Raw genomic sequence first — 14,991 nt, 5'->3', positions numbered from 1 at the left:
TGGCCACTTAACTGCAGCTGCTTATGGCGGGAAACAATAGTGGTGTTGGCTTATATAATAATTGCGATGTTGCCACAATGCATAATCAGGCTATTAGTTTTGCAATAAGTATAATGGTTATGAAGGATAAATGATAACGTAAAATTAATTCTTTTGCAAAACAATAATAAAGTAAATGTACATGGACGCATATAAACTGTATGTAAAATATGTACTGTGTAATAGTAATGATATCTGATATCTATACACCTCCCTCCTCCTTTACACTCGTTGCACTGTCTCGAGTGGAACATTGCCTCCTTTTAGCGAGTCAGGATGAACATCTAGAGACATTGGGGGTGTTAAATGATGGCTCTCTTTCCTGGCCAGAGCAAGGGGGCACAGGGAATTGGGGTTGAGATGTCATCACTCATATTAGGCACTGCGCGGGGGAGTGCCCAGCAGGGGTCGGGGCGTTCCGAAGCTCCAGCAGTGCTCTATCAAAGGCTTCACAATCTATGTTCCCAGATGGGGCTGTTCTGATGATCAGATGTTTGACAGCTTTTACTGCAGCTTCCGCCTGTCCATTGGACTGAGGGTAATGTGGAGAAGTGATGATGTGATGAATGCCTCAGCGGTCAGCGAATTGCTTGAATTCTTGGCTGGAAAATGGGGTTCCTCCATCGGTCCATAAGCGGAGTGGGACACCAACCTCCGGAAGAAGACACAGATCATTCTTGTGACTGTGGCTGCAGTTGTGTCACATCCATAGGGGACAACCACAGGCCAGCCTGAAAGTCTGTCAACGATAACAAGGAACCCTGCTACGTGGAAGAAGGCCGCTGACACGCTTTTGAAGGGCTGGGATGGGTGGTCGTCTCACATGTAAGGTTCTTGCTGCTGACTACGGGTAAGGCTCTTGTTGCTGACTGGGGAGAAGCTGTTGGCAGGCATCGCAGCTTTCAAACGTATTCTTTATATTGGTGTTGATGCCTGGCCAAAACACTGACTGTCTTGCACGACGTCAAGTAGCTTCAATCCCTCAGTGGCTGCCGTGGAGGCTTACCAAGGTGCATCTTCGGAGGGCTGCAGGGACGACGATCTGGGGCCCATATAGTACTTAACTCTCCATCCATGTAAAGGCTATCCCGCAGCTTCCAATATGGGAGGGTGGAGGCATGGAGGTCATAGCAGTTGGTGGTAAAGCCATCAGACGTAGTGGACAAAGCGATTGTAGTCTTGATCCTGAGATGCAATGGTGTGGATTTCCTGTAAAGTCCTATTTTTTTCGACGATGGGTCCTGTTGCCTGGTTGTCGGTGGAAGCGGTGGTGCTAGTGACGATACCCCTGACAGATGGTGGAGGACTGGATGGGGAACGATACAGGGCGTCTGGTATGCAGAGCTGTTTCCCCACAGGCCAGACTGCAGTGAAGATGTTGGGGGTCACTTTCACCTTGAGGCGTTGCAGGGGTGGATTCTGAGTGGTGTCCTGGGTATAGTGGTTGAGAATGGGTACCAGGTGGCAATGCTGAGGTCCAGACAAGTATAGGCAGCACTTAGCCATAGCCCAAGTGACTGTGAGCAGCTCCAGCTCTATGGTGGCGTAGCGAGTTTCTGTGCCCGTAAGAAAACGAGAGCCACACTGGACAAGGCGCATCTGACTGCAGTTGTTGTCTGAGCTTCAGGCATGGCGGCTGGAGCTTGGTATCTGTTTGCAGGACCACAGGCAGGACTGGGTTGAATGGTGCCAGGACAGGTGGTGAAGTCAAAGCTTACTTAACCTTCTTAAATGCTTGCTCATGGTTGGGGGTCCAAATGAATGAGCGTTTGGTTCTCATAAGTGGGCGTAGGGGCTGCGCTGCTGCTGCGATGTCCGGACTGAAGTTGGCGAGTTGATTGACGAGACCCATAAATGACCTGAAGTCCATAATGTTGGACGACATAGGGAAGTCATGTACAGCTGATACCTTGTTGGGGTCTGCTGTAATGCTGTTGGATGATAGGACATAACCGCAGAAGTTAACTGTAGGGGCAGCTACGGTGAATTTCTCCTTGTTGAGGGTGATGCCGTATTGACAGCACCTGGTCAGCATTTGGTGTGCATGTTGTAGGAGGGATGGGAGATCCTCTTTGGACAGGATGTCATCTACAACTTTCACACTGTTGGGAATAACCTTGAAGAGCCATATCCCCACAGAGGCAGTACGCATCACCTGTCGCCGAAAATTCCATTGAGCCGCGGCAATGCTGAAATCTTCCATACGGAGTTATAAACATGGTTAGGTGGCGGTCTTCTTCCGCCAACCCCATCTGCCAGTAGCCAAGCAGGGCGTCTTTTGTGGTGAAGTACTTCGCAGTAGGAGAGATGCTGCGGACAGCATCATGGGGCGTGTGGGTGATAGGTGTGTAGAGCGGGCAATCTGAGAGTTTTGGTGGGTGTGATCCATAGTATCTCTCCTACTGTGAAGTACTTCACCACAGCGGATGCCCTGCTTAGCTACTGGCAGATGGAGTTGGCAGAAGAGGACTGCCACCTGATGTGGACTCCTTTGTCCTTGTGTACCAGGACCATGGGATGGCACCATTTGGAGGGTTCCTTGCCTACTGGTCTGATGATTCCTTGTTGCGCTATGGAGTCAGGTTCTTCTTTCACTTGATCCCTGAGGGTGAACGGAATGGGCCTGGGCCTGTGTACAGCGAACAGTACAGCGCCAGGTTTCAGGTGGATCCACAGGGGGGGGGGACCTTGTCATTTTCTTTAGTGGCCGAGTCTGCAGATCCCTCTTGGATATGAGGACATCACTGAAATGGCAGAGAAAATAATCCTTAGCAACTGCGGGTGACATCATGGCGGAGGCAGGAAACTGGGCGCACCTGTTGACATGCGTAACCTTGAGAATGGCCCTCAGGAAGTCTGGTGACACTATGGCAAGAGCTAGGCAGTGTCCACGGGAGAGGAGAGTGGTCTGGGTATCTTGGTGAACATGTATGCTTGCTAAGTACTTGTTGCTGAGGCAAAGTGTCGCTTGGAAGCATCCCATAGCTGGTGTCATGGGAGATCCATCTGCTGTCAAGACGTCGTCTTGGGTGGAAGTGAAAGTCTTGTCCGGGGTATGGAAAGTGCATCCAAGTGTGTGGTGCCAATCACTGTGATTTCTGCTCCTGTACCAGGGATTAGCTGGAGATGTGATGAGACATCACCAAATGACAGGGAGACAGTGACTGGTGTTGGGGACTCATTATCTGAGTTGGCGCCCACGAGACGGCAGCTGGTGTTTGACTTAGTAGGTGGTGAGGGGCGATTTCCACTTGGGCATGAATGTGAGATTGCATGCCCAGTCTGATTCGTCTTGGTAGACCTGCACATCTTCACAAAATGTCCCTATTTCTGGCAGATATTGCACTGAGCTTCCTTAGCAGGGCGTTTCTGAGAGCAGGGCCAGTGACCCGTGTGTCCACAGTTACTGCAGGTAGCACCCATGGCTGGGCATTGTCCGGAGTTGTGCCTGCAAGAGCAGTATTGACAAGGGTCACTGTTAGGAGACTGGTGAGAACGCTGGTCAGGAGATCAATGAGAAGTCCTCTTCTGCCGGCACTGGTTCCTCTTATATGAAGATGCTGTGCTGACCTGGGTAGGGGAAGATGCATTGGCTGACTCAGTTGCACATGTAGATTCATAAGAGCAACTGCATGTTGCGAACTCTGCGAGAGTGGATGAGGGTTGGAGGAGGATAAGGCATTGTATTAACTCTTCATCCCTCACACCCATCAAAATTATCATCTCCAATTGCCATTTAGCGCAGGAAGTGGGTTTGCCAGTGCAGAAGTCCACTTCATCAGCAAGATCTTTGAGACGTTCCTAGTAGTCTGCAAACGATTCTCTCACAGCTTTTTGCAGGACAACAATTCCCTGTGTTGTAAAGCTTCATTTCTAAGGCTGCAAAAGTGTTTCTGCAGTGTATCCAACACTTCTATCAGGGAAAGTGATGTGTCGGGAGGGATGCCTAGTGTATATGTAAGCAGACGCTGAACGTCCAGGGAGATGAAAGTCCTCAGGTGGATCAGCTGGGAGGTTTAATGCAATCTATCAAGTCCAACTAAGGCTGTATTAGTCCTCAAAACGGAGCCTCCATTGGCGAAACGCTTGATACGTTGCATCTTGTTGCAGGAGAGGTAGGGGTGGACTGAAGGTTTGCTAGAAACTGTGGGTGTATGCACTGCAACGCCAGGGGTTGGGGGAACAGGTGTGACAGGAGGTGCGGATGTGGTGTCAGGTTGCTGGGGTTGCGATGCCGCAATCTTTCCTGATAGCAGTGTGAAAAGGGCCATGAACTGCTGGTTGTCTTCCAGTGGTGATTGCTCCATTTGTTGTCTGAAGGTTTGCTCCTCTTGTGTCCGTCGATCTTGTTCTTGCAAGCTGGAAGTCTGAAGAAAGTGTATGAGATGCAATATGCCATTATCGCGGCTTCTTGTCCTGTTGGGAGTCGGAAAAGGAGGGAGGGTGGGGTTGGTATCTTCATCAGCTGTGGGGAGATGCATTGATCTGTCGTCTCCCATCGGACCCTCTGTCTGATCCTCTGCCTGGTCCACTGTCTGATCTTCTGTTTTATCTATCAACTCAATTAGCTGTTCCTCTTGCTGACCCATGATGAGTTGGGTATCATAAGAGAGCTTGGAAGCTGTAGATTGCCAGGAAATTGTCCAGTTCGCTGTATGTAAACGAAGGAATGACCAGGAGTAATTGAAAATTAAAATCCAAGTTACAGTAACTTGTAAAATGAGGCGGGTGGATGGGCAGGCGAGCGAGTGTAGGTGGCTGCGTGCATGTGTTGCATTAGTTGGGAGGAGGGCAGGGCGAGTGGAGAGCAGCGCTGATCTCCGCGCATCCTTAGGCCGCGAAAATCACGCCAGAATTCAAGTATCCCACCAAGAGATTGGCAAGGACGCGTTTTCGTTATACCACACTGCCTATGATACATAACCCTGCACTGCACAAACACTGTATCACTCCTGGAGATACTGTTATTGATATCCTTTAAGAGATCCAGTGTGTGAGATGAGAAGTAAACACACTTAATGGTGGTTGCCTTCTTGGATTTCAGAGTGTGAGGTCCAGCTGAAGTCTCTGTCAAGGGAGATATACTTACTGTGCCATATATCTGCGGCATATAACCCTGCCACATACATCCATGTAGGTAATGGAACTAAGCGTGATGAATTAAAGTCAAAGACTCCTTATACTACCATATATTAGTGACAGACAGACACTAACATGAAAGCAGAAGGAAATCCCATGCTTGTCATGCCTCATCGGCCACTTAACTGCAACTGCTTATGCATTGCACATGGTGGGAAACAATAGCAGTGTTGTCATATATAATTACTATGTTGCTACTATGCATAAGCAGGCTAGTGGTATTACAATAAGTATAAAGGTTATGAAGGATAAATAACATAAACATAATTCTCTTGCAAAACAATAATAAAGTAAATGTACGTGGATGCATATAAACTGTATGTAACATATGTATTATGTATAATAATAATGATATTTGATATCTATACTGTTTTGATAAGTCCTTCAACTATAAGAATGTCAGATAACTACTATTTTAATGAATATCTGTGTTAGCTTAAGTGTCATATAATTTTTCCTGTACATATGCTTCAGTAAAGGAACTGATGCTTCTGTAAAGGAGTTGCCTGTTTGCATTGCTTCCTGGAGTCTTTCTGAAGGCTACAAGGCTGAATGCTAATTGCAGTATTAATGCTGTACAGAAAGTAGTATCCCGGGTGCTGTGTACACTATAAAACTAGAGGTAGAAAAAGTCCCCAGCTGTGGGAATCCTCATTTTTTAAGTAAGAATGAAATAATAAGTTCAGTCAACCCATGGGATTCGTGGGGGTTAGGGACCACAAACCTGCAAAAACTAAAATCCATGAATACTTGACACCCCTCTAAAAATGCTAATAACTGCCTATTTTGATAGTTCAAACACCAAAAATCCCCTTTAAAAATGCTTATACCTGGCTATTTTAATAGTTTTATCACGAAAAATGTGTTTAGTCATGAAAATACAAAAATACAGTAATTAGTGAATATTTCTGTATGAAAAATTCTGTGAATAGGTGATTTTTCTGCGAATAATGTGGATGTACATTCCACAGGAAAAATCCACAAATAGGTAAAGCCGCAAATCCAGAACCGCGAATAGGCAGGGTGGACTGTATTACCAGTATACTTACGAAAAGAATTTATTTTTACAATAATACAATAGAGTAGAATGGTCAGTTAATTGTGCTGGAGTAGTGCAGTTGAGATTTGTGGAAGACAGTGCACACGAAAGATGACAGAATTTCACAGAGGCTTTTTACAGCCTGTGATGATGGTGATGATTTAGAATTTTTTTTCAGGGTCTTAGTTTAATTCCTTTTTAATGAGTAAATCCCTGAGTGTTCTAGCTTGACACTAGGTGGGTAATGGAGGGACTTGAAAACAACTGTGTGTTTCTTGAAAATTTTCTCTAGAATGTGGAAGATTTTCTGTATGAGGAGTTACAGTAGTGGGAATTGTTTGTTAAAAGTAAAATGTTTTGTAGATTTTGTAATTTGTGATATAAATATTTATCTTTCTTCCTTATGACTGAATTGTTTTCAGGGTGGTTATATGGCAGCAAAAAAAGCTAAGTTGTCGGATCAGTTTCAGCGAGCAGCACAATTTGGTTTTGGGGAAGAACGTCATGGAATCTTCAGAGGAGTGGCCATCTTTGTGAATGGTTATACAGGTATATGACAGTAGAAATGACTTGGAACTTTTAGTGTCCCAGTACTGTATGGTAATTATTTTAGCCTTATCAATTTTGTCAGCATTGAAGCACTGTGAGTTGAAGCATTGTAGGTAGAGCTCTGAAAAGTAAGGTGTGATTTACTCTCATATAAAAAAAATTCTAGTAGTTGATACCCCCATAGGGGGATTGTGCCATTAGTGCACTTCATGTGGTACACTGTAGGCTTTACTTAGGTTCTTTGCAGTGTCCCTTCAGTTCCTAGCTGCAACCTCTTTCATTCCTTTTACTGTACCTCTGTTCATATTCACTTTCATCCGTCTAACTTTCCACCCTCTCCTAACAACTGTTTCATAGTGTAACTGAGGTTTTCTTCCTGTTACACCTTTTAAACCTTTCTGCTCTCAGGTTTTATTTGAGTGCTGAATGACCTCCTAGGTCCCAGTGCTTGCCCTTTGGCCAAAATTCAATATTCCATTTTAGTAGTTATCATTGATTGCTATTATTAGTTCATAATGATTTGCAGAATACTATGTCGCAATCAATTAAGTCAGTGTAATTATTTCAGGGACTTATAGCAATCCTCTAATTTTCATCTTCATATTAGGTAACATATTTTATATCAGTTTACTGTCAGTCAGCATGCTAAATACCTTTGAGTTTTTGGCTGTGTCATTCTAGAATCCCTCCAAAATATGTATACATATTAAGAGATAAGGAAGCATCCAACAAGTGTAGTTTAATATAGAACAAGATTGTTCAGTGTGCCAATGATGCAGTAAAGTCTCCACTTTTGAGAAATGAAGCTGCTCTCAGCCTCGATCGGGACATGGACCAGATCAGGGAATGGTGTAATCGGTGGAGTATGAGACTGAACTCCAGTAAAACGTAAACACTATTAATCAGCAGATCTCGTACAGATTTCCCATCCCATCCTCCCCTTCAGGTGGATGGAACTTTGCTGAACGAGTCTGAAGCTTTAACTATTCTAGGTGTAACCTTTGACTCACATTTAACTTTTGAGAAACATCTAATGAAAGTTTCAGCAAATGCTGCACGAAAGTTAGGTATTGTTCGTAAGGCCTCATTTATTTATAGCAGTGATAAAATCAGTGCAACCTGCTTTAGGTCATTTGTACTCCCTTTACTAGAATACTGTTGTCCAGTGTGGATGTCTGCTTCTGCTAGAGATTTATCTCTTAGATAGAGTGGTTCGTGGTGGTAGGTTTCTGTTTCCTAATAGTAGCAGTTATGACTTGGACCATCGACAGATGGTCTCGTGCTTGTCACTCTTTCATAAGTTGTGTTTCAACAGAGATCTTTCACATTCACAATTGATCCCTGATCCCCTTTATATACCAAGAGCAACTAGATTCGCTGAACAGCAGCACCAGTATGCAGTAAATGTGCCTCGCTATCAAACTTCTCAGATCTAGAGGTCCTTTATTCCTCACACCATTGGACTGTGGAACAGTCTCCCAGAGGAAGTCGTGCAATTGGAACTTTGAAATTTCAAGCGAAGGTACAATACAATACTACCTTAATACTATTCTCCTTGCATTTTAATACATTTTTATCTATTTGTTAATTTATTAAGTTTTTTTTTTTTAATAAGTGGGGTCTCCTCTTTCTGTATTTCCCTTTACCTTGCCTGTCTTCTTCCTAATGAATACCATATTCTTTGGAAGCTTGAATCGCAAGTCAGTGGCCCCTGTGGGCTTTTTGCATGTGAATAGGTTTCATCTTCTGAATAATAATAATAATATTAGTGGTAAGGAGAGTGGAGAAATTTAGCAACATCCAAAAACTGGCATGAAACTGGATTTGCCCCAAACTTTGAAAGAAGAGTGAATTTGAGTGTGATGAGTGCATGTTGGTCATACACCACACATCTCATATATCTTTTTTTATTGAATTACGTATTTTGATATGTGACAACAAGGCAGGTACCCGACTGTGATATCAGGTTGTGATGCCAGTTTTAACAGCCACAAATCAGTTAGTTATGTACATTTTCTTACCTTGTGCAAACCTTAATCCTTGAAAAAGGGTATGCAGTCAACCCCCGCCTATTTGCGGTCCTGGATTCGCTGCTTCACCTATTTGCAGGTTTTTGTTTGGAACGTATATCCACATTATTCATGGAAAATTTGCCCATTCATGAAATTTTTCATAAAGCAATATTCGCTAATTACTGTATTTTCATATTTTTGTGACTAAATACGTTTTTCATGATAAAACTATCAAAATAGGCAGTTATAAGCATTTTTAGAGGGTGTCGGGTATTCGCAGATTTCAGTTATTCACGGGGGGTTGTGGTCCCTATCCCCCTCAAATCCGGGGGGTCGGCTGTATTCCTTGCTGGCAACCCTCCTCCCAATGGCTCAGCATTTTGTTAAAGTTTGGGCGTGTGTAGTGCAAGTGGAAACTGAGATGACATAGGGGTAGGGCTCTACCCTGGCACATAATGCAATGCTGCCAAGACCAGTTTTGAGCAGCAAGACAAGACTGGACCTCTGTCAGTCCTTTTTCTGTTTTCCTTTTTCCCTCCTTCCCAAAGGGGGCTAATGCTATCAGTGCACCTTATGTGGTGCTCTGTAGGCATTACTTCAGATTCTTTGCAGCATCCCTTTTGGCCCCTAGCTGCAACCCCTTTCATTCCTTTAACTCTACCTCCATTCATATTCTCTTTATTCCATCTTACCTTGCACTTTCTCCAAACAATTGTTTCTCCATGAAACTGTGAGGTTTTCCTTCTGTTACCAGATTAAGGCAGCTTCAGTAAATTGATGGGTGAAATCATGTTCTCTGAAGTGGTTTTAGTATAAAAGAAACTGAAGAGATGGGAAGCACTGGGCTATGTTGGAATCACTACAGACATGATTTTATATAAAAATAAGGTAACATCTCATGCACTATAAAGCCATTTCTTGCAGAGAATGAGGAAGCAAATCCAGATGATTAGGAGTTTGAAGTCTTTGCTATGATTCCAAAGAATTGTAACCTGAGTGAATGTGGTAACTATAAGCTAAATGCCTAAGATGATAGTATTAAGCATGCGTATTCTGAATAGGATTGTGTGAAAAATCAGTAGAATTCTTAGAGGTGAACGAGCTGTATTCAGAAAAGGTATAAGTTGCATAGAGGAAATATTTATGGGCAAGGAATTGAAAAATCCCCCTTGGAAGCTTTTGTTCATTATGAGAAGGCATCTGACAACATACAATGGCAGTATTATGGAATGTCTTAAATCTCTATAGTAATCCTGTTATATGTGTAAAGGTAGTTAGGTGAATGTTCTGTCACTACAACAGTTTGTCCGTCTCATGGATTTTGAAATGAAAAAGTGGTGTAGATAGAAAGAAGGTGCAGATTGGAGTAATGATAGAAACTTGACAGACTTGGAATATGCAGATCATGAAAATACCACAAGATATACAAAGTTTGCTTAACATAGCACATCTTATTTCTAGATAAATGGGGCTAGGGAATATATGATTAATAGAAATAAGGACATTATGCATAGAGGGATGAAATAATGCCAGATGGAGAGAGGATTTTTAAGCATGAATCTCTCAAGTATAGGAACAGTTGTATCCAATACAGGTTCTCTAAATTTAAAATTTGTTGGAAGACTAGGAAAGGCAAATCAAATAATGAGCAAGCTGAATAAGACTTAGAAATCAAATACACTAAATAGATTTATACATCAGAGTGGCATGGTCTGTAGTGATATGCAGGCATGAATCATGGTTTGACAATGAAATTACAGTATATCTAAAAAATTTTGTCAAGAATAAAACATTAAGAGGAATAGTAGGAGTCAGACGGTAGGATATAATGAGAAAATGATACTACTGTATAGGAAATTACTGAAGTTACATTTGTAGATGAGATGGTAATGAAGGGGAGATAGTGATGGCTTGAACACACCTTTCACACTGCCATAGATGTGATAGTGCCAGCTTGGCTTCTGTGAGCACTTTTAAGTGTTGGAAGACCCAGACCAACTTGGATGAGAACAGTGAGACTGGAAGCTGGAGATGATTGAAGATTAGTGGAAGTTAAAGTTGGGGAAAGACCTAAATGGCAGATATCACAGATGCTGTGTTACATGGCATTCCATTTATGTCATGGAGAAGTATGCGTACAGTAAGAATAATCATGGAATTATAAACCAGAAGAATGCAGTAACAGCAAAAAGTGCAGTAAATAATGAGGATGAAAGACAAAATAATGTCCACATGTTCTGAATCAAAATTCAGCAACCCCAAAACATCTTCGGTAGTAAATTTCCAAACTAATATACATCATGACACATGGATGTAGCACATGCTTTTTTAAGAGTAAGCACAAATATAATGCTTTTTTTTTTCTTTCTTTCTTTATAGAGAGAGAGAGAGAGAGAGAGAAAGTCCCCATAGGGAGTTAGTGCCATCAGTGCACCTCATGCAGTGCACTATAGGCATTACTTAAGTTCTTTGCAGCGTCCCTTGGGCCCCTAGCTGCGACCCATTTCATTCCTTTTCCTGTACCTCCATTCGTATTCTCTGTCTTCATCTTACTTTTCACCCTCTCTGAACAATTGTTTCATTGTGACACTGCAAGGTCTTCCTCCAGTTACACCTTTCAAACCTTATTACTGTCAATTTCCATTTCAGCAGTGAATGACCTCATAGGTCCCAGCGCTTGGCCTTTGGCCTAGATTATCTAGTTTTATTAAATGTAAAAAGTACAGTGAATATTAAGAATTCAGTAATGATGTTACGAAGTGGTTTTGTGTTAACCATAAAAAAATGTAAAAATAATTGCAGTGAGATCATAGACAATTTCATTGAAAATTTCAATACTTTTAATAAAAAAGAAGTATTATTTTAAACATCTTAAGTTTGAGTAAACAGACTTTGATAAAAGTTTTATATATTCAGTCTGTACATTTTCTAGTGGTGTTAATGGTCTTAAGAGCCAGTATTGCAGTATTCCCTTCAGTAATTACTCATTTTTCCTAAAGATATTGGCATAAGGACTGAGAAATATGTAAATGCTGTAATTAGATAAATTTTATTAATCCATATTAATTATCCCAATTTTATTAATCCATATTAATTACCACATTCTTCAAATTTGATCAGTTTGATTGTTTTTTTTTTCTATATGCTACCTAACAGTAATTATGACCTAAATCAAATCTCCTTAGTATAGGCAGTCCCCAGTTATCGTCAATCCGGTTTTATAGCACTTGTCTAGCGACAAAAATCCGTGGTGTTCGGCGCCGACACATACCTAACAGAGGCTCCGAACTCTGGTTATCAGCACCAATACCCAGTTATCAGCGCCGATAAGCACCTAAAATTGACTATTTTCAGTTATCAGCGATTTTCGCTTACCGTCACACCATCGGAACGGAATCCCCGGTGACGATAACCGGGGACTGCCTGTAATTAACAATATCAGGAACCAGTATGTGTTGGTGGTAGATTTTAAATCCGTTAATCCTACCTCAGCAAAATTCAACAACCCCAAAGCATCTTAAGTAGTTAATTTCCAAACCAGTATACACCTACCACCAGTTAACCAGCATGTTAAGTTTCAGTGACCACTTTCAGTTAATGCTGAAGTAAACTCCTACAGACACATCTTTGGTTTGTATACCGAAGAAGAATACAAATTAATCTTTAGATCTGATATATTTTGGGTAGTAAAGAATCGAACAATAATTATAGATCTGATATATTTTGGGTAGTAAAGAATTGAACAACAACAAATTAAAACAGATCCAACGTATCACTGGTGTGTGGCATTCTTGAAACTAAAATGAACATCATATGGAAATAATGTTATCTTGTCTTTTAATTGGGTATACTGTACTTATTTTTACTTACAAATATATGATAAATAGCTCGCTTGACCCAATTCTTGTGAAGAGAATGTACAAATTCAATTACTGTACACACTTTTTATGTGATTGTACAAATTTCAACCAGCAATGAATGTCTAGGTCTGAAAAAATGTCCTGTTAAGGAAATTTTGTCATCTTCATCTTTTTCAATTTATTGAATATTGATTTATAAAGAACTAAAGTATATTGAACAAGATATAATAATGATAATAATAGTGAGAGTGATACTAATGACAGCAATAATAATAAATAATAATGATAATGATAATTAATAGTAATATTAATAATAGTAAAACAGGAGAGCAGGTCCACCAGTAATTGATAGAACATAGTTTGAATGAATAATCAAGGCATTTTTAGAGAAATTTGAGAAATTGAGAGAAGTTCTATTAAAATTTATAAAATTTTGAATTGGCTTTTAAATTACTAACTTAAAAGTGGTAGTTGGTCTAGATGCCCCAGTTCCTAGCTGTTAGACCTAATGCTCATAGTTCAATCTTATCCTCAGAGCTTTAAAAATACTTTTTTATATTTTTCCCTCTGGTATTTTTTCCAGAGCCAACTGCAGAGGAGTTGAAGCGAATAATGATAGCAAATGGAGGAACATTCCATCATTACTACTCAAGGAGCAAGACAACCCATATTATTGCAAGCAATTTACCTGACACCAAAGTAAAAAATTTACGTTCTGATAGAATTGTAAGTCCTAAGTGGATATCAGAATCCTTGGAAGCTGGGTGTTTACTGGACTACAAAAAATATGTGCTGTACACAAACCAGTCAACAAAACAGCCTAAATTACAATTTACAAGAGTACCCAGTACGGACAGTATTAGGCATCATGATAAAACACAGTCATCAAGCCTGCCTTTGATTGATGAATATGGGAGGTCAAGAGTGTCATCAGAAGATGTACAGGAGAGGAAGCCTGTTAAAGATAACAGGGAACGTATTGGTTCCTATCATTCTGAAGATGAAGATTTGTTTTCAGATTTATTTGAAGTAGGTAGAAAAGAAGTAAAAATAGATTCAAATACAGGAAAAGTGGATGAATCCCATAGTAGTAAGGAGAATGAATCCCCTCCCAGTGTTGAAGGTGAGGAAGATCTGTTTTCAGATTATATTGAAGGAAATACAGAAGATAGCATAAAAGTTAGCAAGAATGAGTCTCCTAGCAAAAATGACATTAAATCCATTTCAAAGATTGAAAAAGATGAGGATTTGTTTTCAGATTCATTTGTAACTATTCTTAAAGATAGTAAAATAGATTTGGATAGAATAGGGGTTGTCAATGAATCTCCCACTAAGAAGGAGAATGATTCCCCATCAAAAAGTAAAGAAGGTGTTTGTGGCCCCATACACCATGATGTGCAGAATAACTCTCATCATATTAGCCCATCCAAAGGCCATTCCATGAGCACTGCTAATCCTAATTTTCTCTCTGAATTTTATAATAACTCAAGACTTCACCATATTTCAACAATGGGAGCAATGTTCAAGCAGTATGTCACTGAAATGCAAAGTAAAAATGTAGGATTTCCAGGGCGAAAGGCTCTAAAAGAGTGGCTGCAAAGTAAGAAAGCAGAAATTAAGTCTCCAGATAGGAGCACTTTGGAGATTTCAGCATCTGTTCACTCGAAATCTAACCAGAAAAGCAAGAGAATCATAATGCATATAGACATGGATTGTTTCTTTGTATCTGTGGGTCTTCGTAACCGCCCTGAATTAAAAGGCAAACCAGTAGCTGTTACACATTCAAGGGGTTCTGGTAGATCTCAAGTTCGGGAAGGTATGGATAGACAGTATGAACTTAATTACTATAAAGAGAGAGCAGAAAAAAGGCTCAATGATAAAATTAAATCCTCCAATCTGAGTAAAGCACAAGATCCTTTTACAGCAGCCACTGTACATGATGAAACGTCTGATGTATCTGAGGAGACTTACAATGAGAAGTCAGTTGACCAAAAATTTTCAGCACTTCCCCTTATTGATGAGTCATGTTCAATGTCAGAGATAGCTTCGTGCAGTTATGAAGCTCGAAAGGCAGGAGTGAGGAATGGAATGTTCATGGGACCTGCTTTAAAGCTGTGCCCAAACTTGAAAACTATTCCCTATGATTTTGATGGCTACAAAGAAGTGGCCTATAAATTATATGATATTGTAGCAAGGTTAGTAATATATGAAGTAATTACCTGATTAATATGGATATATTAACAAGAGTTGAAGATTTTGTGAGTTGATTTTTGAAAGAAATAAGTAGTTATGAAATTCTAAAAGATATTGTTGTTTATTTACTAATTGTACAATGAAAGGGTTTGCTTTATTG

At 40.8% G+C, this 14,991-nt stretch overlaps 1 protein-coding gene across 7 annotated transcripts in view; it reads left to right on the top strand.

Moving 5' to 3' along the window:
- Rev1 (Rev1 DNA directed polymerase) overlaps positions 1-14,991 on the top strand; it is a 571,847-nt gene that overhangs the window by 493,050 nt on the left and 63,806 nt on the right. For 6 of the 7 annotated variants that reach the window (XM_067085707.1, XM_067085705.1, XM_067085706.1 and 3 more), the window contains 2 exons: positions 6,640-6,766; positions 13,222-14,833. In XM_067085707.1, coding sequence (XP_066941808.1) covers positions 6,640-6,766; positions 13,222-14,833 — 1,739 coding nt within the window. The remainder of the gene's footprint in view (positions 1-6,639; positions 6,767-13,221; positions 14,834-14,991) is intronic. The other variant, XM_067085709.1, reaches the window with a different exon arrangement.

The sequence above is a fragment of the Macrobrachium rosenbergii genome, chromosome 42 (genome assembly GCF_040412425.1).
Source record: "Macrobrachium rosenbergii isolate ZJJX-2024 chromosome 42, ASM4041242v1, whole genome shotgun sequence".
NCBI classification, from domain to species: domain Eukaryota; kingdom Metazoa; phylum Arthropoda; class Malacostraca; order Decapoda; family Palaemonidae; genus Macrobrachium; species Macrobrachium rosenbergii.
Note: the sequence above shows the minus strand (reverse complement) of the source record. Positions and strands in the feature narration are given on the sequence as shown.